The 25,474-nt window shown below is 42.9% G+C and overlaps 2 protein-coding genes across 3 annotated transcripts in view; one reads left to right on the top strand and one right to left on the bottom strand.

The window, feature by feature from the left end:
• The window catches only part of LOC118382668 (syntaxin-binding protein 1-like), a 47,866-nt gene extending 44,621 nt beyond the window's left edge, over positions 1-3,245 (bottom strand). For both annotated transcript variants that reach the window (XM_052479143.1, XM_052479144.1), the window contains exon 1: positions 3,077-3,245. In XM_052479143.1, coding sequence (XP_052335103.1) covers positions 3,077-3,113 — 37 coding nt within the window. In that variant the 5' untranslated portion in view covers positions 3,114-3,245. The remainder of the gene's footprint in view (positions 1-3,076) is intronic.
• Positions 3,246-12,274: 9,029 nt separating this feature from the next.
• LOC118374546 (protein Niban 2-like) overlaps positions 12,275-25,474 on the top strand; it is a 49,598-nt gene continuing 36,398 nt past the window's right edge. Inside the window, exon 1 of the mRNA XM_035760977.2 lies at positions 12,275-12,588. Within this exon, the coding sequence (XP_035616870.1) occupies positions 12,534-12,588 (55 nt within the window). The 5' untranslated portion in view covers positions 12,275-12,533. The remainder of the gene's footprint in view (positions 12,589-25,474) is intronic.

Below are 25,474 nucleotides of genomic sequence, written 5' to 3'. Positions count from 1 at the left end.
GTCTCCCGTATGTCCTGAGCCGCCAGAGTCTCCCGTCTGTCCTGAGCAGCCAGAGTCTCCCGTCTGTCCTGAGCCGCCAGAGTCTCCTGTCTGTCCTGAGCCGCCAGAGTCTCCCGTCTGTCCTGAGCCGCCAGAGTCTCCCGTCTGTCCTGAGCCGCTAGAGTCTCCCGTCTGTTCTGAGCCGCTAGAGTCTCCCGTCTGTCCTGAGCCGCCAGAGTCTCCCGTCTGGCCTGAGCCGCCAGAGTCTCCCGTCTGTCCTGAGCCGTCAGAGTCTCCCGTCTGTCCTGAGCCGTCAGAGTCTCCCGTCTGTCCTGAGCCGTCAGAGTCTCCCGTCTGTCCTGAGCCGCCAGAGTCTCCCGTCTGTCCTGAGCCGCCAGAGTCTCCCGTCTGTCCTGAGCCGCCAGAGTCTCCCGTCTGTCCTGAGCCGCCAGAGTCTCCCGTCTGTCCTGAGCCGCCAGAGTCTCCCGTCTGTCCTGAGCTGCTAGTCTCCCATCTGTCCTGAGCTGCTAGAGTCTCCCGTCTGTCCTGAGCTGCTAGAGTCTCCTGAAATTTTTGCCCAAATAAATGCTTCACAGAGTTCTAGTAACAGACACATCTCAACATCAACTGTTCAGAGGAGACCACGTGAATCTGGCCTTCATGGTCGAATTGATGCAAAGAAACCACTACTAAAAGGCCACCAATAAGAAAAAGAGACTTGCTTGGGCCAAGAAACACAAGCAATTTATATTCGACCGATGGAAATCTGTCCTTTGGTCTGATGAGTCCAAATTTGAGATTTTTGTATTTGTGAGACGCAGAGTAGGTGAATGAATGATCTCCACATGTGTGGTTCCCACTGTGAAGCATGAAGGAGAAGGTGTGATGGTGCTTTGCTGGTGACACTGTCAGTGATTTATTTAGAATTCAAGGCACACTTAACCAGCATGACTACCACAGTATTCTGCAGCAATACCCATCCCATCTGGTTTGTGTTTAGTAGGACTATCATTTCTGTTTCAACAGGACAATGACCCAACACACCTCCAGGTTGTGTAAGGGCTATTTGACCAAGAAGGAGAATGATGGAGTGCTGCATCAGATGACCTGGCCTCCACAATCACCCGACCTCAACCCGATTGAGATGGTTTTGCATGAGTTAGTCCACAGAGTGAAGGAAAAGCAGCCAAGTGCTCAGCATATGTGGGAACTCCTTCAACACTGTCAGAAAGCATTCCAGTTGAAGCTGGTTGAGAGAATGTCAAGAGTGTGCAAAGCTGTTATCAAGGCAAAGGGTGGCTACTTTGAAGAATATCAAATATAAAATATATTTTGATTTGTTTAACACTATTTTGGTTACTCCATGATTCCATATGTAATTTCATAGTTTTGACATCTTCACTATTATTTTACAATGTAGAAAATAGTAAAAATAAAGAAAAAATCTTGAATGAATAGGTTCTAAAACTTTTGACTGGTACTGTAGGTCCTGGATGGCAGGAAGCTTGGCCCCAGTGATGTACTGGGCCATACGCACTACCCCCTGTTACACCTTGCGGGCAGATGCCAAGCAGTTGCCGTACCAAGCGGTGATGCCGCCAGTCAAGATGCTCTCAATGGTGCAGCTGTAGAACTTTTTGAGGACCTGAGGGCCATGCCATGTCTTTTCAGGCTCCTGAGTGGGAGGAGCCGGTGTTGTGCCTTCTTCACGACAGTGTTAGTGTGTGTGGACCATGTTAATTCCTCAGTGATGGGGACGCTGAGGAACTTGAAGCTCTCCACCCTCTCCACTACAGCCACTGATGTGGATGGGAACATGCTCGGCCATCCGTTTCCTATAGTGCACGATCAGTTTCTTTGTTTTGCTGACGTTGAGGGTAGTAGAGGGAGGGGGTATGAGCTTCAAACATATAATTAAAAAGCTGTCCTATCTATCTACTGGAGTGAGTCAGTGAGAGGGACACACAGCAATCACAAGGCTTAATCTCTTTCAATCCTCTTACGCCACAGAACTGGGCTGCTATTTCTGGGCTCTTTCTGTCCCACAGGATGTGACGTAACAACGCCCATGACAATATATCCTACAAACCAAAAGCTTACCAAAAAACAGAAATAGGCCTATGCTTCATTGGAGCTCGGCATACAAACATTTCGCTACACCCGCAATAACATCTTTTAAATATGTGTATGCGACCAATAAGATTGGGTTTTGATTTGATTTTCAAACAATGTTGTTTTGAACATGGGTTGAGGGTTATAGAGGCAACCTGTCCATCTATCATTGAATTAATTCACTATCCAATTAACCAGCTGGTTTAGCTAGGGGGAATTGCCCCAATGCCCCATAAACGTGTCAGTCAGCAACAACACACACTCACAAGAATCTTGGGAATGTAAGATAATGTCTGCCTCTCAAATGGTTCCCTATTCCCTGTATAATGCACTACTTTTGACCAGGGACAATATGGGCACATAGGACTCTGGTCAAGTGCACTATATAGGGAATAGCGTGCCATTTGGGACGCACAAATTACACTTCTCCTGTCTCTCTGAGCCAGACAGCCACAATGATTGTGTCTCAGAAGGTTAACAGAAGAGCCAAGACCACCAACATGCCAGTCTGTAAACTACTGGCAGACAGGATAAAATAGGCTGTGGGTCAGTGTGGATCCTTGCAAAGATATAATGACTTTTGATACATTCATTGCATTGGTGTTTCAATTGACTTTCAATTAGTGTGCTATCCAGTAGAGAAATAGAATAAATGGGACCACCAGATTAACTAGGAAAGATAGGAGAACTGAGCGCATTTACGCACGTTGTGCAATCGTATCGGATGCAGGACGCACTATATTTTACTTTCAATATTTCTACTTCTCAAGAAGTTTTTGGCAAAAGAATGTACTTAAATAATGTTTGATTTACAAATAAAATAAGGGTTAGAATAAAATAAATAAAATAGTAATTCAAACCAATTAAAGTAGCCTAAATTACTTTTAGAATAGCCTACTGTCAAAAATAAAATAGTCTACACGCAGTACACAGTGCTAGCCTACATATCGGTGGTTGATCGTTAAATGCAAATAAATATTCTTACTTTCTCCCACAATGGCTTTTAGTCCGAGTGGTGCCATGGTGATGACTCTGTAGTGAACACGTCTCTCTCTGGCTCCCTTAATAACCCGACCCAACCTCAGCTAATACAGCGATGTAGTATACTGGAGACCTAATCCTTTACGCCTCCGCATTGCCTGTAGGCTACTGTACAACCATGCCGATTTCGTCGGCCATACCTAATGATTACATAGCATAACTTTTAAATAAACACAAATATGTTTGGCTTTCTGCAGAGTATCAATTATCAAGTTAAAGTTACTGTATTTTACATTAGGGTTATAATAAAGTAACGTTTTTAGGCAAATTACTTCAGATTTTAATTTGGTTGTGTCACGAGCGTAATAAAAATGAATGATTCAACATTGACATTTTATATTTTTAACGCAAGTGCAATACATAGTCAATGTATAAACATTGACTACATTATAAAACTACCTAGAGATGTCCACAGGGGGGCAGTAACGTCGAGGTAAACAAAGTTCTCATTTTGTGCGCGTGACATTCAAACAGGTAAGGGCACATTATATTGACCAGATACTCAAGTGGCCACTCTAACAATTAAAACAAATGGAATCAAAAATGGAAAGCAGTCGGGAGGAGGCAAGATCAGGTGGGATCATTCTAGCTAATAAGAGGGCAGATACTCGTGAAAAACAGGCACAACGTTGCCGGGATGTCACGTGTCCGTCTTATATCAGTACACTCGTAACAAACTAAGGATTACGAAATGTATATTTGATCAAATAATCCTCACATAGCAAATCAGCCATTACATATTTTTTTGACCAAATTCGACACTGATGACATCCATATCAAAACTCTTCACTTGGTGAGCGGGTTTTTTACATTTTTTTAAACGTGCTGGAGAAGACACCTGCTGGAGAAGACATATTTTGGGTCCTGTTTCCCTTTCCCCTTGCCTCTTCCTCTCTTGTATGGGTAACCAAAGATGTTCTATTATATTGACAAGATAGTCAAATGACGCTCTAAATATGTAAATACGTCCTCAAAAACGGAAGGCATTGCTTGAACTGAGCGAATGGAATGGCTTCTAATTCCATTATATTATACTATTCCGCTCCAGCCATTACCAGGAGCCCGTTCTCCCCGATTTAAGTGCCACCAACCTCCTGTGGTGGGACCATACTAGCCAATGAGAGGGCAGGTATGCGTGTGAACAACCAAATTTGACACACAAAATTCTTCAATTAATTTTGTGAACAGATTTGGGCGGAGTAACACCTCTCCCTTCGCCTCTTCCTCTCTGGGTTAACTGCATAGGTGGAGTGTCTGAAAGTGGGCGTTGTAAAGTAACGGGTAGGATCAACACAAGTGCGTGTATAGAAACCAGTGGTGAAAAGTACTTAAGTAAAAATACTTTGAAGTACTACTTAAGTCGTTTTTTGGGGTATCTGTACTTTATTATTTATGTTTGAGAACTTTTACTTCACTACATTCCTAAGGAAAATATGTACTTTATAATCCCATACACACCCTAAAAGTACTCGTTACATTTGGAATACTCAGGAAGGACAGCAATATTGGCCAATTCACACCCATATCAATATAACACATTGTCATCTCTACTGCCTCCGATCTGGCGGACTCACTAAACACAAATACCATGTTTGAAAATTATGTCTTGAGTTTTGGAGTGATCCCTTTTTCTGTCGGTAATTTAAAAGCAAGAACATTTTGCCATCTGGTTTGCTTAATATAAGGAATTTGATGTTTAGCATTCATTTTGACTGAAGTATGACAATTGAGTATTTTTTTTCACCACTGTACATAAGTACATTTAAAACCAGATACTTGTATACTCTTACTCAAGTAATGTTTCACTGGCTGACTTTTATTTCAGTCATTTTGTATTAAGGTAGGTATATTTACTTTTACTCAAGTATGACAATTGTGTACTTTTTCCACCACTGATGGAGCTAATTGGGCAGATTGGTTGCCACTCAAGTCTGTTTTGCGTGGCTGCTTCCTTGTAGCATTTTAGCGAAGCAGGTTAGAAAGGTTATGATAATTAACATGGGAGGTTAGGAGAATTAATGAGGCAGGTTAGGGGAATTAATGAGGCAGGTTAGGAGAATTAACGAGGCAGGTTAGGATAACATTTTTTTTTTTTTACCCCTTTACCCAATTGGTAGCAGTTACAGTCTGTCTCATCGCTGCAACTCTCGTACGGACTCGGGAGAAGTGAAGGTCGAGAGCCATGCGTCCTTCCGAAACAGAACCCAACCTAGCTGCACTGCTGCTTGACACAACGCACATCCAACCCGGAAGCCAGCTGCACCAATGTGTCGGAGGAAACACTGTACACCTGGCGACGTGGTCAGTGTGCGCTGCGCCCGGCCCGACACAGGAGTTGCTAGTGCACGATGAGACAAAGATAACCCGAACGATGCTGGGCCAATTGTGCGTCGCCCCACGGACCTCCCGGTCGCGGCCGGCTGCGACAGAACCTGGGCTCGAACCCAGAATCTCTGGTGGCACAGCTAGCACTGTGATGCAGTGCCTTAGACGACTGCGAGGTTAGGATAATTAATTTGGTAGGTTAGGATAATTAACTTAGCAGGTTAGGATCATTAACGTGGCAAGTTAGGATCATTAATCTTAGGGATCCGATCCCGTTAGCGGGATCAAAAATCGACAACATCCGGTGAAGTTGGAGACGCCAAATTCAGATGACAAAATAGTAATAAGAAACATTCATGAACATACAAATGTCCTACATCATTTAAAAGCTTAACTTCTTGTTAATCCAACCGCGTTGTCAGATTTCAAAAGTGCTTTACGACAAAAGCATACCATGCGATTATCTGAGGACAGCACCTCACATCAAAATACTTTTTCAAACCAGCACAGGCGTCACAAAAATCACAAATAGCGATTAAATAAATCACTTACCTTTCACATTTACATTACATTTAAGTCATTTAGCAGACGCTCTTATCCAGAGCGACTTACAAATTGGTGCATTCACCTTATGACATCCAGTGGAACAGCCACTTTACAATAGTGCATCTAAATCTTTTAAGGGGGGTGAGAAGGATTACTTTATCCTATCCTAGGTATTCCTTAAAGAGGTGGGGTTTCAGGTGTCTCCGGAAGGTGGTGATTGACTCCTCTGTCCTGGCGTCGTGGGGAGTTTGTTCCACCATTGGGGGCCAGAGCAGCGAACAGTTTTGACTGGGCTGAGCGGGAACTGTACTTCCTCAGTGGTAGGGAGGCGAGCAGGCCAGAGGTGGATGAACGCAGTGCCCTTGTTTGGGTGTAGGGCCTGATTAGAGCCTGGAGGTACTGAGGTGCCGTTCCCCTCACAGCTCCGTAGGCAAGCACCATGGTCTTGTAGCGGATGCGAGCTTCAACTGGAAGCCAGTGGAGAGAGCGGAGGAGCAGGGTGACGTGAGAGAACTTGGGAAGGTTGAACACCAGACGGGCTGCAGCGTTCTGGATCTTCTTGCAATACCAAGGGTCCCAGATACACAATGTATGGTCGTTTTGTTTGATAAAGTCCTTCTTTAGATCCAAGAAAGTCTGTTTAGTTGGCGCCATTGATTTCAGTAATCCACTCGTTCAACATGCATACAAACAAATCCAAAGAGTTATAATGTCCGTCAAACGATGTTTCAAATTAATCCTCAGGTACTCTAATATCTAAATAAATTATCAAATTTAAGACAGAGAATATTATGTTCAATAGGGAAGATAAATAATGAAGAGACTACTTTTCTAATAAGGGACACCTTGGAAAAACTACCTGCTCATTTTTCAAGAAACAAGCCTGAAACCCTTTCTAAAGACTGTTAACATCTAGTGGAAGCCATAGGAACTGCAATCTGGATCCTTGTTATTTCCCATAGGCTAGCATTGAAATGGCCTGTGACCTCAAAAAACACATTTCCGGATGGATTTTTCTCTGGTTTTCGCCTGCCATATCAGTTATGTTATACTCACAGACATTATTTTAACAGTTTTAAAAACTTCAGAGTGTTTTCTATCCAATGTTACCAATTATATGCATATCCTAGCTTCTGAGCCTGAGTACTTTGGGCACATCAGTCATCTGAACTTCCGAACACTGCCCCCTAGCCCTGTGGCAGGTTAGGAGAATTAACATGGGAGGTTAAGGACAACCCCCCAGGTAAAGAAGCCGGATGTGGAGGTCCTGGGATGGCATGGTTACATGTGGTCTGCAGTTATGAGGCAGGTTGGACATACTGCCAAATTCTCATTGGAGGCAGTTTATTATGTTAGAGAAATTAACATTCAAATCTCTGGCAAAAAGCTCTGGTGAACATTTCTTTCGTCAGCATACCAATTGCGAGCTCCCTCAAAACGTGCGACATCTGTGGCATTGTGTTGTGTGACAAACTGCACATTTTATAGTGGCCTTTTATGATCCCCAACACAAGGTGCACCTGTGTAATGATAATGCTGTTTAATCAGCTTCTTGAAATGCCACACCTGTCAGGTGGTTGGATAATCTTGGCAAATGAGAAATGCTCATTAAACAGGGATGTTAACAAATATAGGCACAAACTTTACTGGGATATTTTATTTTCAGCTCATGAAACTTGGGACCAACATTTTACATGTTGTGTTTATATTTTTGTTCAGTGTACATATAAAAAGCGTGAATAGATAACATACATAGATACAATTAAAATACATTGTATAGGCCTGCAAACACTGAGTTACACTGGATAGCAAAAACACAATCACAGGAATGGCTTCAGATCAAACTCTAGGTTGAGACTGAAGGGAGCGAGGGTGTTTGAATTAAAGGACAATTAACATGGCAGGTTAGGAGAACTAACCTAGCTGGTTCAGAGAATGATGTTAAGGTTAGGAAAAGAGTTAGGCTTAAATAAAATGCTACAAGGACGCAGCAAGCATCCACGCAAAACGGTCTTGAGTGGCAACCAATCTGCCCAATTAGCTGTTAGGTTTCCATACACCCACTTCGTGATGATCCTCCCACTTACAGTGCCTTGCGAAAGTATTCGGCCCCCTTGAACTTTGCGAACTTTTGCCACATTTCAGGCTTCAAACATAAAGATATAAAACTGTATTTTTTTGTGAAGAATCAACAACAAGTGGGACACAATCATGAAGTGGAACGACATTTATTGGATATTTCAAACTTTTTTAACAAATCAAAAACTGGGCGTGCAAAATTATTCAGCCCCCTTAAGTTAATACTTTGTTGCGCCACCTTTTGCTGCGATTACAGCTGTAAGTTGCTTGGGGTATGTCTCTATCAGTTTTGCACATCGAGAGACTGACATTTTTTCCCATTCCTCCTTGCAAAACCGCTCGAGCTCAGTGAGGTTGGATGGAGAGCATTTGAACAGCAGTTTTCAGTTCTTTCCACAGATTCTCGATTGGATTCAGGTCTGGACTTTGACTTGGCCATTCTAACACCTGGATATGTTTATTTTTGAACCATTCCATTGTAGATTTTGCTTTATGTTTTGGATCATTGTCTTGTTGGAAGACAAATCTCCGTCCCAGTCTCAGGTCTTTTGCAGACTCCATCAGGTTTTCTTCCAGAATGGTCCTGTATTTGGCTCCATCCATCTTCCCATCAATTTTAACCATCTTCCCTGTCCCTGCTGAAGAAAAGCAGGCCCAAACCATGATGCTGCCACCACCATGTTTGACAGTGGGGATGATGTGTTCAGGGTGATGAGCTGTGTTGCTTTTACGCCAAACATAACATTTTGCATTGTTGCCAAAAAGTTCCATTTTGGTTTCATCTGACCAGAGCACCTTCTTCCACATGTTTGGTGTGTCTCCCAGGTGGCTTGTGGCAAACTTTAAACAACACTTTTTATGGATATCTTTAAGAAATGGCTTTCTTCTTGCCACTCTTCCATAAAGGCCAGATTTGTGCAATATACGACTGATTGTTGTCCTATGGACAGAGTCTCCCACCTCTGCAGTTCATCCAGAGTGATCATGGGCCTTTTGGCTGCATCTCTGATCAGTCTTCTCCTTGTATGAGCTGAAAGTTTAGAGGGACGGCCAGGTCTTGGTAGATTTGCAGTGGTCTGATACTCCTTCCATTTCAATATTATCGATTGCACAGTGCTCCTTGGGATGTTTAAAGCTTGGGAAATATTTTTGTATCCAAATCCGGCTTTAAACTTCTTCAGAACAGTATCTCGGACCTGCCTGGTGTGTTCCTTGTTCTTCATGATGCTCACTGCGCTTTTAACGGACCGCTGAGACTATCACAGTGCAGGTGCATTTATACGGAGACTTGATTACACACAGGTGGATTGTATTTATCATCATTAGTTATTTAGGTCAACATTGGATCATTCAGAGATCCTCACTGAACTTCTGGAGAGAGTTTGCTGCACTGAATGTAAAGGGGCTGAATAATTTTGCACGCCCAATTTTTCAGTTTTTGATTTGTTAAATTTTTTTGAAATATCCAATAAATGTCGTTCCACTTCATGATTGTGTCCCACTTGTTGTTGATTCTTCACAAAAAAATACAGTTTTATATCTTTATGTTTGAAGCCTGAAATGTGGCAAAATGTTGCAAAGTTCAAGGGGGCCGAATACTTTCGCGTGGTTGATGCTTATATATAAAACAATCTTAGGCCTCACTCCACCATATCTGAGATATCTACTGCAGCTCTCATCCTCCACATACAACACCTGTTCTGACAGTCACATTCTGTTTAAGGTCCACAAAGCACACACATCCCTGGGTCGCTCGTCTTTTCAGTTCGCTGCAGCTAACGACTGGAACGAGCTGCAACAAACACTCAAACTGGAAAGTTTCTTCATTCAAAGAATCAATCATGGACACTCTTACTGACAGTTGTGGCTGCTTTGCATGATGTATTGTTGTTTCTACCTTCTTGCCCCTTGTGCTGTTGTCTGTGTCCAGTAATGTTTGTACCATGTTTTGTGCTGCTACCATGTTGTGTTGCTACCATGTTGTTGTCATGTTGTGTTTCTACCATGCTGTGTTGTTATGTGTTGCTGTTTTGGTATGTTGTCTTCGCTCTCTATTTGTGTAGTGTGGTCTCTCTTGTTATGATGTGTGTTTTATATAACTATAAATATATTTATAGTTGTGTGTTTTATATAACTATAAATATATTTATAGTTGTGTGTTTTATATAACTATATATATATTTATAGTTGTGTGTTTTATATAACTATATATATATTTATAGTTGTGTGTTTTATATAACTATATATATATTTATAGTTGTGTGTTTTATATAACTATATATATATTTATAGTTGTGTGTTTTATATAACTATATATATATTTATAGTTGTGTGTTTTATGTAACTATATATATAGTTCTTTTTGTAATCCCGTCCCCGCATGAGGCCTTTTGCCTTTTGGTAGGCCGTCATTGTAAATAAGAATTTATTATTAACTGACTTGCTTAATTAAATAAAAATAAATAAAAAGTATATAAACTACAGTGTTGAGTGTGTGCTTATATATGTCCTATTTCAAGTAGGCAATTATACACATGTGTGAATTGTTTTTTTTGTATATCCCATATCCCCCTGCAGGAAATTCTATTAAACTATCCCGAGCACCTGGGTAGGCGTGTTTTGCTGCGGGTGAACGTTGATCGCATTTGTTTTGGAACTGAGCTGCCTCCCGGGCGTGAGCCATGTGCACTATTCAAACCCATCGCGAAGTTGTCTCAAAACAAAAGCGACGTAATTAAGCACATGGAGTTATGTAGAAGTCTGTGTTTGAACATGAAAAATGTATTGGTTTTGATAAACACGCTTTCATATGCTTTCTCAATGAAAACAAGTTAGACAATTCAAACAGCCCATATTTAATGGAAAAGATAACCAACCGGCTATTTGGCAGGCTAACTCCAAAAAAGTCGCGTTCAAAACAAATAGAAACTCGGAAATCTCTGACTTCCGAGTGTTCACGACAACTAGAAACACGGAAAAAACGAGCTCCGACCTAGAAAAGATGTTTTAAACTGTTATCGTACTCGGAATTCCAAGTCGGGACGTCGGGCCTCTTTCTAAAACTCCCACTTTCCGACCTGAAGACCACTGACGTCATAATTTGACCTCTTATTTGTTCGAGTTCCCAGTTGTTTTAAAAGCACAATTTCCCTGCTTGAAAAGACTAAACCGAGAGTTGAGGACCAATTAAATCGTATTCCCCTCTCTTGCAATGATTGCGTCATCACCCCTTTCATTTGAAGGTGACTGATTAAATATTGTATTAATCAAATGTTTGTTTTTGTATTTAAAAAAAGTGTAGGATTAATGTTAATTACACATTTAGTAATGAATTTCACACAATGTAACACTTTTGTAAGAGACTCAGCATAATCGAATCCACCCATTATCAACGTCTAATCTGGAGCATTCGTGCTCAAGGGTACATCAACGGCTTTGATCACTTATTTCGGCTCGGGGATTCGAACTACCGACCTTTTCGTTAGTGGCCCAATCTAACCGCTAGGCTAAATGTGGGGTCATTTCTAATGTAGCATAATAACTAAGCACAGCAGTTTGGTTTATAGTTCAAACGCAGTTTAATTTCATTCAAGCACTTTACATATCGTAAAATTATTATGGAAACTATTTAGGCTCCCTCCTCCAGCTAGAAATTCTGGAATACGCGCGATTCAAAGGTAAACAGATCATTGCGCGATCTCTTGACGCGCCCTTGGTAGTAACGAATTGGCTTTATCAGTCATAGTTCTGTCGAAGCCACACCTTTGCTTGCTTAAAGAAATGAGACTGAGGGAGTTTGATTAAGTGTAGTAGGCTAACTTGAACAGGACAAATCTGCGAGGGAGGAGCGCCCATCTCAAATCGAACAATAGCGTATGCGACAAGGCAGAAAGATGCATCGTTCAGAAATATACATCTCGTTTCCAAAAATATAGGCATATGTTTGCATTTTTAAACTAGTTTTAATTGGAAAGCCAGATCAAGCCATTTCATCTAAATAAAATAACTTCCGCATGTGAAAACAAAATCCTACCAATGATTTGCATAATGTTATACTGACGTTACTCATTACTCCACGTGCTTAACCTTAGCCATCACGCCCGGGAGGAAACACTGTTCCAAAACGAATGGAATCAACGCTAAGCCGGTTCACCCGGGGTATTAATCAAATCCCCTCACTGGCATATGAACTCACATTGAGGGTGTGTCTCCCTCACTCTCTCAATGCGAAATAATAGACTGCAGCCTTGTGCTCAACTCTGCTCTTTCCCGCTCGTACTCCAATCTCACTAATCACGTTATGTTGGCGGTTTAGCTAAGGGTGCGAAGGAGGCACCAGAGTTCAAAGTTGTTGCTGTGTTAATTTGTTTCTGTGTTGGTAGATTTGTGTGTTCAATTTGCCTTTGAAAAGAACGGGAGAGTTGTCACTGGATTAAGTTGTATTTGTCGCTATGGGAGACGTGATTTCGAGCCACCTGGATGAGGGCAAACGGGAGATCATTACAGGTGAGTGGGTTGAGTTTACACACCCTGATGCGTTACTGTGGTAAAAGCAAAGTTGCATTTTGTCGCTGTGGGAGAGGTGATTTCGAGCCACCTGTTTGAGGGCAAGCAGGAGATCCTTTCAGGTGAGTGGGCGGGTTGGGATTTTGTCAATGTTTGCCTTTACCACAGTAACGCATCTCTCGTGTGTGTGTGTGTGTGTGTGTGTGTGTGTGTAGTCGGCGACGGATCATAAATGGGTGAATAAGAACTGTGAAACTGAACAGTAGCCTTCAACGTCAATGTTGCTAACAATTTAATGTTGCACTGAAGGTTAACACTGTAGTTCCCTGGGGTGCCCGCATGAAGAGCCAGAGGTAGCATACACCACGTTCGTTTCTGTCATCTAGGAAGTAATTCCATCCATCCATTCAATTTCCAGTCCAGTTCCCACAATGTAGTATTACCACATATAGCCTATTCCTAGTCCTGAACAGAACATGATGGGGGTAAAACACAGAGGCGTGTCTTAGGGAGGGGGAAAGTTGTTACTTTCTTCCAAAAAATGTTTTGTTGTATTTGTCACATGTTTTGTAAACAACAGGTGTGGACTAACAGTTATAGTATTAGGTGCCCTTCCCAACAATGCAGAGAGAGAGGAAATAGAGAAATAATAGAAAAGTAAAACATGTAACAATAACATGGCTATATACAAAGGCTACCAGTACTGAGTGGATGTGCAGGGGTATGAGGTAATAACATGGCTATATACAAAGGCTACCAGTACTGAGTGGATGTGCAGGGGTATGAGGTAATGACATGGCTATATACAAAGGGTACCAGTACTGAGTGGACGTGCAGGGGTATGAGGTAATGACATGGCTATATACAAAGGCTACCAGTACTGAGTGGATGTGCAGGGGTATGAGGTAATGACATGGCTATATACAAAGGGTACCAGTACTGAGTGGATGTGCAGGGGTATGAGGTAATAACATGGCTATATACAAAGGCTACCAGTACTGAGTGGACGTGCAGGGGTATGAGGTAATAACATGGCTATATACAAAGGCTACCAGTACTGAGTGGATGTGCAGGGGTATGAGGTAATAACATGGCTATATACAAAGGCTACCAGTACTGAGTGGATGTGCAGGGGTATGAGGTAATGACATGGCTATATACAAAGGGTACCAGTACTGAGTGGACGTGCAGGGGTATGAGGTAATAACATGGCTATATACAAAGAGTACCAGTACTGAGTGGACGTGCAGGGGTATGAGGTAATAACATGGCTATATACAAAGGCTACCAGTACTGAGTGGATGTGCAGGGGTATGAGGTAATAACATGGCTATATACAAATAGTACCAGTACTGAGTGGACATGCAGGGGTATGAGGTAATGACATGGCTATATACAAAGAGTACCAGTACTGAGTGGATGTGCAGGGGTATGCGGTAATAACATGGCTATATACAAAGGGTACCAGTACTGAGTGGATGTGCAGGGGTATGAGGTAATGACATGGCTATATACAAAGGGTACCAGTACTGAGTGGACGTGCAGGGGTATGAGGTAATAACATGGCTATATACAAAGAGTACCAGTACTGAGTGGACGTGCAGGGGTATGAGGTAATAACATGGCTATATACAAAGGCTACCAGTACTGAGTGGATGTGCAGGGGTATGAGGTAATGACATGGCTATATACAAGGGCTACCAGTACTGAGTGGACGTGCAGGGGTATGGGGTAATAACATGGCTATATACAAAGGGTACCAGTACTGAGTGGATGTGCAGGGGTATGAGGTAATAACATGGCTATATACAAGGGCTACCAGTACTGAGTGGACGTGCAGGGGTATGAGGTAATGACATGGCTATATACAAAGGGTACCAGTACTGAGTGGACGTGCAGGGGTATGGGGTAATAACATGGCTATATACAAAGGCTACCAGTACTGAGTTGATGTGCAGGGGTATGAGGTAATAACATGGCTATATACAAAGGCTACCAGTACTGAGTTGACGTGCAGGGGTATGAGGTAATAACATGGCTATATACAAAGGCTACCAGTACTGAGTTGATGTGCAGGGGTATGCGGTAATAACATGGCTATATACAAGGGCTACCAGTACTGAGTGGACGTGCAGGGGTATGAGGTAATAACATGGCTATATACAAGGGCTACCAGTACTGAGTTGACATGCAGGGGTATGAGGTAATAACATGGCTATATACAAGGGCTACCAGTACTGAGTTGACGTGCAGGGGTATGAGGTAATAACATGGCTATATACAAGGGCTACCAGTACTGAGTTGACGTGCAGGGGTATGAGGTAATAACATGGCTATATACAAGGGCTACCAGTACTGAGTTGACGTGCAGGGGTATGAGGTAATAACATGGCTATATACAAGGGCTACCAGTACTGAGTTGACGTGCAGGGGTATGAGGTAATAACATGGCTATATACAAGGGCTACCAGTACTGAGTTGACGTGCAGGGGTATGAGGTAATAACATGGCTATATACAAGGGCTACCAGTACTGAGTTGACGTGCAGGGGTATGAGGTAATAACATGGCTATATACAAAGGCTACCAGTACTGAGTTGACGTGCAGGGGTATGAGGTAATAACATGGCTATATACAAAGGCTACCAGTACTGAGTTGACGTGCAGGGGTATGAGGTAATAACATGGCTATATACAAGGGCTACCAGTACTGAGTTGACGTGCAGGGGTATGAGGTAATAACATGGCTATATACAAAGGCTACCAGTACTGAGTTGACGTGCAGGGGTATGAGGTAATAACATGGCTATATACAAAGGCTACCAGTACTGAGTTGACGTGCAGGGGTATGAGGTAATAACATGGCTATATACAAAGGCTACCAGTACTGAGTTGACGTGCAGGGGTATGAGGTAATAACATGGCTATATACAAGGGCTACCAGTACTGAGTTGACGTGCAGGGGTATGGGGTAACTGATGTAGATATGTACATATAACTAGGGATAAAGTGACAATGATAAACCGTAGCAGCAGTGTCTTTGAGTCAAAGTTAGTTAAATAGTTAACCAATAGCTAACTATTTAGCAGTCTTATGGTTTAAGGGTAGAAGCTGTTCAGTGTCCTGTTGGTTTGAGACTTGGTGCATCGGTACTGTATTCATAACGCATCGGTACTGCAGAGATAACGGCTGGAGTCTTTGACTATTTTTAGGGCCTTCCTATGACACTGCCTGGTATAGAGGTCCTGGATGGCAGGGAGCTCTGCCCCAGTGATGTACTGGGCCGTACGCACTACCCCCTGTAACGCCGTACCAAGTGGTGATGCAGCCAGCCAGGATGCTCTCAATGGTGCAGCTGTAGAACTTTTTCAGAATCTGATTGCCCATGACACATCTTTTCATGCTCCTGAGGGGGAAGAGATTTTATGACTGTGTTGGTGTGTGTTGTGGACCATGATGGATCCTTAGTGAGGTGGACACTGAGGAAGTTGAAGATCTCTACCTGCTCTACTTTTATTTTTTTATTTTTTTTGAGACTGTAAATGAATTGTTCTTTAGCTGTGTGAAAACCATAGGCCAGGATGTGGCCAGGATGAGCATACGAACTGAGTTTTATCTGACTGTCTGATTAGGCTCTTGTGCAGCAGGCTGTATGACAGTTTATGGATGTGCCTGTAGAAACGTGTCCAGTCTGGCAGCGGAGAGGATGGGCCTTGATCATAGTGGAATAAGACGTAGGGATTTAGGAGGGTGTGGTGGGCTATATGAGTGAATGTATGCTCCCAACATTGACGTTCAGTATCAATGATTAGCTGAACACATCAATGCTTATGTTTTTCATTGATTATTTAAAGCATCTTCACCCGAAGATGAACCTCACTGGTTTCAGGCACAGAGCATTTTACTGTCCGGTATCAAAATCGGTTCCAGCATTCCCGTTCTATGGACATTTTCATAAGAAAAGCTGCAGACAATATAAATCAATATGAAGAACTACCAGTGAAAATCTGAAGGATGGGGACACCTTTGACTGAAGATGAGTCTTCCCCTATACCTTGATCAGGGAAGTATCTGAGGGAGTGGTCCTTGTAAGTAACTTGTGAATCACTGGTCAGTGGGTGTGGGCTGGAATACCAGAAATGCTAATGTGCAATGTTTCCTTGTGGCAGAAAGAGGCAGGGTTGTTGTCGGGTTTCACTGTGGGGAGTGGTGGGCTGCTAAAAGGGAGGTTTTGCTTGGCCTGGCGGGGCACTTCTCACTTCTCACTCATTCACTCACCAACCCACACCCTTTTGAGGACAGAGGTCTGTTTGAAAGAACAGGTAGCAGAAACACCCATGGGTTAGCTATTATCTCACTGGCAACATGGTCCAACACATCTAGGCTAATCCCGTTAGGACCCATTTACCCTGTTTATGCCATTACACACATTAAATCAAACATTAAAACACACTCTCCCTCTGCTTTTGTTGGCAGTAGGGTGTGAGTCAGTCTATGGGACTATCCCATTGGAATATTTTTCTACAGCTCTGTGGTGCCCTGAGAAGTAATTGATTATATTTGTCTGTGGAAGACAAAGAGTTAATAAAAAAAAAAACTTGAATTCAATATTTCCCCACAGTTTGTGACATTACCGGTCAAAAGTTTTGGAACACCTACTCATTAAAGGGGATTTCTTTATTTTTTTTAACTATTTTCTATGTTGTAGAGTGATAGTGAAGACATAAAAACTATGAATAACATTATAACCTAATTCTAATACATCAATAAAATCAATTTAGCTTTAAATAAATAATGCAAAAACAGTGTTGGAGAAGAAAGTAAAAGTGCAATATGTGCCATGTAAGAAAGCTAACGTTTAAGTTCCTTGCTCAGAACATGAGAACATATGGTGGTTCCTTTTAACATGAGTCTGCAATATTCCCAGGTAAGACGTTGTAGTTATTATAGGAATTATAGGACTATTTCTCTCTATACCATTTGTATTTAATATACCTTTGACTATTGCATGTTCTTATAGGCACGTATTGCCAGTATAACATTATAGCTTCCATCCCTCTCCTCGCCGCTACCTGGGCTCGAACCAGGAACACATCGACAACAGCCACCCTTGAAGCAGCGTTACCCATGTAGAGCAAGGGGAACAACCACTCCAAGTCTCTGAGCGAGTGACGTTTGAAACGCTATTAGCGCGCACCCTGCTAACTAGCTAGACATTTCACATCGGTTACACCAGCCTAATCTCGGGAGTTGATAGGCTTGAAGTCATAAACAGCGCAAAGCTTGAAGCATTGCGAAGATCTGCTGGCCAAACGCACGAAAGTGCTGTTTGAATGAATGCTTACGAGCCTGCTGGTGCCTACCATCGCTCAGTCAGACTGCTCTATCAAATCATAGACTTAATTATAACTTAATAACACACAGAAATACGAGCCTTAGGTCATTAATATGGTCGAATCCGGAAACTATCATTTCCAAAACGTTCCGTATTTTATCTAACGGGTGGCATCCCTAAGTCTAAATATTGCTGTTACATTGCACAACCTTCAATTGTATGTCATAATTACGTAGAATTCTGGCAAATTAGTTCTCAATGAGCCAGGCGGCCCAAACTGCTGCATATACCCTGACTCTGCGTGCAATGAACGCAAGAGAAGTGACACAATTTCACCTGGTTAATATTGCCTGCTAACCTTTCTTTTAGCTAAATATGCAGGTTTAAAAATATATACTTCTGTGTATTGATTTTAAGGCATTGATGTTTACGGTTAGGTACACGTTGGAGCAACGACAGTCCTTTTTCACGAATGAGCACTGCATCGATTATATACAAAGCAGGACAAGCTAGATAAACTAGTAATATCATCAAACTAGTAATATCATCAACCATGTGTGCTGTAAAGAAAATGTTAGCGACTACTAAAGGACACCAATAATAAGAAGAGACTTGCTTGGACCAAGAAACACGAGCAATTGACATTAGACTGGAAATTTGTCTTTTGGTCTGGAGTCCAAATTGGAGATTTTAGTTTCCAACCGCCGTGTCTTTGTGAGATGCGGTGTGGGTGACTGGATGATCTCCACATGTGTATTTCCCACCGTAAAGCATGGAGGAGGAGGTGTGATGGTGTGGTGGTGCTTTGCTGGTGACACTGTCTGTAATTTATTTAGAATTCAAGGCACACTTAACCAGCATGGCTACCACAGCATTCTGCAGCGATACGCCATGCCATCTGGTTTGGTCTTAGCGGGACTATCGTTTGTTTTTCAACAGCACAATGACCCAACACACCGCCAGGCTGTGTAAGGGCTGTTTGACCAAGGAGAGTGGAGTGCTGCATCAGATGACCTGACCTCCACAATCACCTGACCTCAACCAAATTGAGATGGTTTGGGATGAGTTGGATCACAGTGTGAAGGAAAAGCAGCCAACAAGTGCTCAGCATATGTGGTAACTCCTTCAAGACTGTTGGAAAAGCATTCCAGGTGAAGTTGGTTGAGAGAGTGCCACGGGTGTGCAAAGCTGTCATCAAGGCAAAGGGTGGCTATTTGAAGAATTTCAAATATACACATTTTGATATATAACTTTTTTGCTTACTATATGATTCCATATGTTATTTCATAGTATAGATATCAAAACTATCATTCTAAAATGTAGAAAATGAAAAAAAAAATAAGAAACCCTTAAATGAATAGGTGTTCTAAAACTTTTGACAGTGTGTAGAATTTTTCAACATGCTGTAACGGCGTTCTTCGTTTGTAGAATGAGAGTCGGACCGAAATGCAGCGTAGTGGTTACTCATGTCTTTAATGAAAGACAAAAAAGTGATACATGAAATAACTATACAAATACGAAAACAACAAACGGAACGTGAAACCTATTACAGCCTATCTGGTGAAACTACACAGAGACAGGAACAATCACCCACAAAATACAAAGCGAAACCAGGCTACCTAAATACGGTTCCCAATCAGAGACAACTAGAATCATCTGACTCTGATTGAGAAACGCCTCAGGCAGCCAAGCCTATACAACCTGACCAAACATATAACGAAAACACAAAATACAATGACCAAGGCGTGACACATGCACTTGACATAAAATCCACCAACTTCTTTAGTTAAGCTGTGGTTGCTAAAGAATTGTTCTGGACTAAAGCAGTGTGGTGTGTTTTGTGTGTGTATATAGGGAATAGAGTGCCTTTTGAGACCAGCCTTCTCCAGTGAGGCATTGGAACAGGACAGGAGGGTATGCAGAAACCCTTCTGTTACCCAGACTCAGCACTGTTGAGGCCCCCAAAACAATTATCTTAGGCTGGGACATGACAACACTCCAAATGAATGAACACCACAACAGTGTCAGCTAGACTCACAGTAACGCAGCTTTAGCTCTATTCGGACAGGATACGTTTTACTGGGGGATACTCTGATACTTAACCTGTGTGAATAGTTAGTTATCCCTGTGTTTTGAGGGATATTACAGTTGAACAGGTGCTGCACTCAGTTTGGTTAAGAACAAATTGATGCTTACAACAAAGTGCTATGCACATAGCCTATAGATGAACGATCTGTTCTGTAATATATGAACCTTCCTAGTGCCATTCTTCTCTTTTAAAATATGAGGTGGACGATATCTTGTCAATGAATTGATACATTGACAAATGTCAGTTAATTAAATATCTGCGTAGGTTACAGTTTACGGTTGTTATTGATATGCATTATTTTGACTTTCTTTGAACTGAAGGCCATGAGGCCAATATTAGGATGTCCCTAGACATATTAAACATCTTCACACCTAGAAGAGCCTCCAGGCTTCCGTCATAATGGTCAATTGTGAATGCGGGGAAAAAAATCATGACGGGCAGTTCCGTAAAACGAATCCCGTCGGAATCGCCTTCTGGAAAAACAGACATGCTGGGGTAATAATGACATAACCGACGTTCTATAGCAATACAAGTGTCCTGTGCAGATGGGACTTCAGATACTCACCCGTCTCTTCAGCTCTTCTATCAGTTCTTCTCCATCAAAGTGGATGTAAGGTCACATAAAGGAGGCTAATAGGGCGCTGACCTATTGACCCCGATGTTACTGCTTGACAGCGGTGTAGAGATCAACCTTGTAGTATACTATACACACAACATTGACCTGGACTTTTTTTACCTAAAACAGGAAATAATGTATCCCCATCAACTCCCTGTAGTAGCCAGGCTGTACACTTGCACAGAAGGATGGATGCTCTTCAGTCTGCACTAAAGCATATTGTATCTGACTGAAATATGTGTGATTTGAATTGGGGCCCTCTTGGTCCACTTTAATTTTTATTTATTTATATAATATTGCATTATAGCAATGTATTATTTTTGAAACTATGTTATTGCAATTATTTGTTGTTGTTGATATGTCCTGCAGCAGCGTCATCTTCTGTCAAACGGCTATCTTTTGACCAGAGCCGGGGGGGGAGTATAGTGCTAGTCGGCTGTACCTGCACCAAAACTCTGGTATGTTTCATCCTATAACTTGTTCTACATCTTTTCTTTAAAATTGACAGCAAAACATGTTTTCAGTACTTTTTATTTTATTTCCCTGACCAAAACTCATTTTTTCATGCTGTCTCTCTGCAGCAGACATAGTGAGCAATAAGTTTGGGACATCAAATTGCAATTAAATATAGAATCAAGAGAATTGCAGTAAATATTGTATTGGCATCTAATTATCGTGAGGTCCCTGGCAATTGACCTCCCTACTATATAGTGCATTATAAAGGCGATAGGGTGTCATTTTAGGACACGGGCCTGTATCGAGTGTTTTTGTGCGTGCTCTTTCAGCTCATTTTGTTCTTCCATGTCTTCCCTCTGTTCTTGAGAGCTGTTGCTGTCTCTCCCCACATGGCCCCTCATGCCCAGTCAGCACCTCCTTCCCTGCCTTCCTCCCCCTCACCACTCTGACAGAGAGACACTCCATCAGCCCACAATCCTAACTACATGAAGAAAGAACCCTCACCCATCTGAACCCCCATCCCATCTGAACCCTCACCCATCTGAACCCCCATCCCATCTGAACCCTCACCCATCTGAACCCTCACCCATCTGAACCCTCACCCATCTGAACCCTCACCCATCTGAACCCCCATCCCATCTGAACCCCCATCCCATCTGAACCCCCACCCATCTGAACCCTCACCCATCTGAACCCTCACCCATCTGAACCCTCACCCATCTGAACCCTCACCCATCTGAACCCTCACCCATCTGAACCCCACCCATCTGAACCCTCACCCATCTGAACCCCCATCTGAACCCCCATCCCATCTGAACCCCCACCCATCTGAACCCATCTGAACCCCCATCCCATCTGAACCCCCATCCCATCTGAACCCTCACCCATCTGAACCCTCACCCATCTGAACCCTCACCCATCTGAACCCCCATCCCATCTGAACCCCCATCCCATCTGAACATCACATTTCCCCCACTCAATCTCCAGACCTCTAGGACACAGTGGAGTTGGGGATTATGAAACCGGTCTTGTCATTTTTGAGGCCCATGATACTGTATGCCAGTTTTCACACAATATGAGGCTGGAAAGTTTATTTTCCATTTTTGATTCTGCTGAAGTTTGGGAACAGCGTCAACAGACACAAGGTCGAAGAGTTGGCTGCTTCGTCAGAGAAGTTCTCAGTTGAACCAGACGTTCCTTCACAGAACATACGTTGCAGGGAACTTTATTCAAGTGTAGCCTGAACGGCAGTTGAGGCCAGTTGAACAGGGACTGTGTTATCTGCCAGTTCAGCTCCTTCATGCTGTCTACTAAGCATAATGGACTGAGATGAATACATGTTTTTCTTTGCTCAAGAGGTCCATTGGTTCCTGTCACCATGTGATCATGCCTCCCTTCAAAACAACAGAGTAACTCAAAGGACAGTGTTGGGAGTATGTCAGCTGTGTCATGCCGCCAAACCAACCACTCACACCTCACTGTGAATCTCTGTAGTGTTTATCAAGTCTGCCAAAGTCACACAGAGCGCTCTTTGTGTTACCTTGTTACAATCATAATAGTCGGGATAAACACTGCCTGTCTGTTCGTCTGATTTTCATCAGGATATCTATTCTTGTGCCACTCGTCTCAAACATGACACGTCTGTGACTCAATCAAGTGACGTACAAACATATCTTGTGGTTTGTACTCCTCAGGCCTGTCACAAGCTCTCAAAAGTGACTATTTTCCACACTCCCAACATACGACAAATTTGATTGTCACACTGTCAGTGAGTGAAGGGTTTGCTCGGCCAGCATTGAGACCCAGGCCCCCTCTCTCTCTCCTAGCTCCCTGGTTAAGCTTTTCATCAGGAACTGTTCAAACATCGCTCAGCCTTTAATGGGACCATAACCATTGAACTCATTTCCAGGTTTTGTTCCGTTAGTGGCACTGTGATGAAGACACTGGACTTACTCTTTCCTCCCTGACTGAGCTTTCTTATTAAGGTTACATTCCACAGACACTTCCTTCCAAGTCAGCCAGCTGGCCCACCACTGCCAAGACATTCCTCAGAATTTCATCTTATTTCTGTCCAATATTACCACCTCTGGCTATTCAACCCTCACAGATCACTCAATGCTTAATTGAACAACATTTAGTGACTTGTCTGTTTTATTCTTAGACTCCATTTTACTGCAGGAAAGTTTGTGCATTAGACTCGCTACATAAAGGAGGTGAACTACGTGAAACTGAATAGCTGTCACAAACACAGATGCTGCAGAATCTGTGGGATAGTTGAGTTCAGGGAAATTCAATAGTAACGGAAATACGCTGAGACTCATTACATTTTTCTCACTTAAAATGTATGCCAATCAAAGACCATTGATTTTAAAAGTTAAACAAACCATACAACTCTATGCACAAGGACTACCTTTTAACAATTTACACAGCATTTGACAACCCCCCCCCCGAAATATATGCCTTAAGTCATTTTTAAAAATGTTTATTTTCATTTGACATGCTATGATTGAACTTTGCTTGTTGGTGCTCATGGGTCCTTTCAGATGGAAATGACCTTGAGATACCACATGTCTGGTGACTGGATGGATTTGTGCTACCTGGGAGTGGTGCAGCAATGTGCAGTTTTGTACTCTTGTCAGTCAGGATGTTTGTTCAGGATGGTTTGTGTGTCACTACACTAACAGTGATGCAGCGATGAATGGCTTCCCTAAACGTCTCTGCTAGATCCACTCTTGAGGCAGTGGGAGCACAAAGGCTGGACTGAAAGTGGAATGTAAGAGATGTTATGGAAGGTCTATGTTTCAAGGCCATGGGGACTGGCTCATGGTGGACTGTACTGTTCTCCTGTCTCTCCTACATGTTAATAATAGTGGACAACCCACGTTGGTGATCTGCCGCCTGTTATCCCTCCCCATGACTTAGTTCCTTAGCATAATTCTTTAGTCCAGTTTATAGAAATGAAATCAGCCATTAGATCCATTGAGTGATTGTTTCTTTGGTCCTATGACTCAAGTCCCCCCAGACTCTTTGACTGACTGCCTTATGGATTTACCAGAGGCTTCAATTACAGTCTTTAGAAAGCTAATCTGATCTGCTATCTCTCATAATTTCCCCCCCCCCCAACCACCTCTACTCTCTTCCAGTAAAATAAACATTTCATAACTGCAATGCAGAACAGATGGGATCAGAGGAAGATGATCTCTGCTCCAGTTATAATTAGAATATTTCCTGTAGAAGTGCTGTATTAAAAATACATATTTTGAAATTATAGTTTGACGTATGTACTGTAGATCACTGACCTATTCACCCTTGTTTGTAAGCACTCTGGTATACTGAATAATTGTATCTCCACAGAGTGTAGATAAGGATGATTTGCAGCTGTGTCCTGAAGGGTTATGGGTTGGTTTATGTGGTATTAGAATATGATTGGTCCACAGAGCAGTAGATTGAGAACCCAAGCTGTGGTGTGCGTCCCAAATGGCACCCTGTTCCCTATATACTGCACTATGTTGACCAGAGTAAAAGTAGTGCACTATTAAGGGAATAGAGTGCCATCTGGAACACAGGTTCTGTTCTGTCCCCTACGCCTGGCCTGGTTCCAGCTATCCCTCCTGACTCTCTCTCTGGAAGAGGGTGAACCCCTGAGCCTGAGTCTCCCTCTACCCTGCCAGCAGGCCATTCCTCCCTGCGCTACGTTTACAGTCTCCCTCTACCCTGCCAGCAGACCATTCCACCCTACGCTACGTTTACAGTCTCCCTCTACCCTTCCTCCCTGCCAGCAGTCTCCCTCTACCCTGCCAGCAGACCATTCCTCCCTACGCTTTACAGTCTCCCTACCCTGCCAGCAGGCCATTCCTCCCTCGTTTACCTCCCTGCCAGCAGACCATTCCTCCCTGCGCTACGTTTACAGTCTCCCTCTACCCTGCCAGCAGACCATTCCTCCCTACGCTACGTTTACAGTCTCCCTCTACCCTGCCAGCAGACCATTCCTCCCTACGCTACGTTTACAGTCTCCCTCTACCCTGCCAGCAGACCATTCCTCCCTACGCTACGTTTACAGTCTCCCTCTACCCTGCCAGCAGACCATTCCTCCCTACGCTACGTTTACAGTCTCCCTCTACCCTGCCAGCAGGCCATTCCTCCCTACGCTATGTTTACAGTCTCCCTCTACCCTGCCAGCAGGCCATTCCTCCCTACGCTACATTTACAGTCTCCCTCTACCCTGCCAGCAGGCCATTCCTCCCTACGCTACATTTACAGCACCACTCTCTCTAAATAAAGGGGATGGTAAAAACCAAACAGATTATCTTTATTCCGTTCTCTTTGAGGTAGACAGACATAAAGAGACCAAGTTAACACCAGAAACCTAAGTAAGCCTAGTCTAAACCAGA

Source organism: Oncorhynchus keta, chromosome 25 (genome assembly GCF_023373465.1).
Source record: "Oncorhynchus keta strain PuntledgeMale-10-30-2019 chromosome 25, Oket_V2, whole genome shotgun sequence".
In the NCBI taxonomy this organism is placed as follows: Eukaryota; Metazoa; Chordata; class Actinopteri; order Salmoniformes; family Salmonidae; genus Oncorhynchus; species Oncorhynchus keta.
The sequence above is the reverse complement of the archived record's forward strand: the minus strand, read 5'-3'. Positions and strand labels throughout refer to the sequence as shown.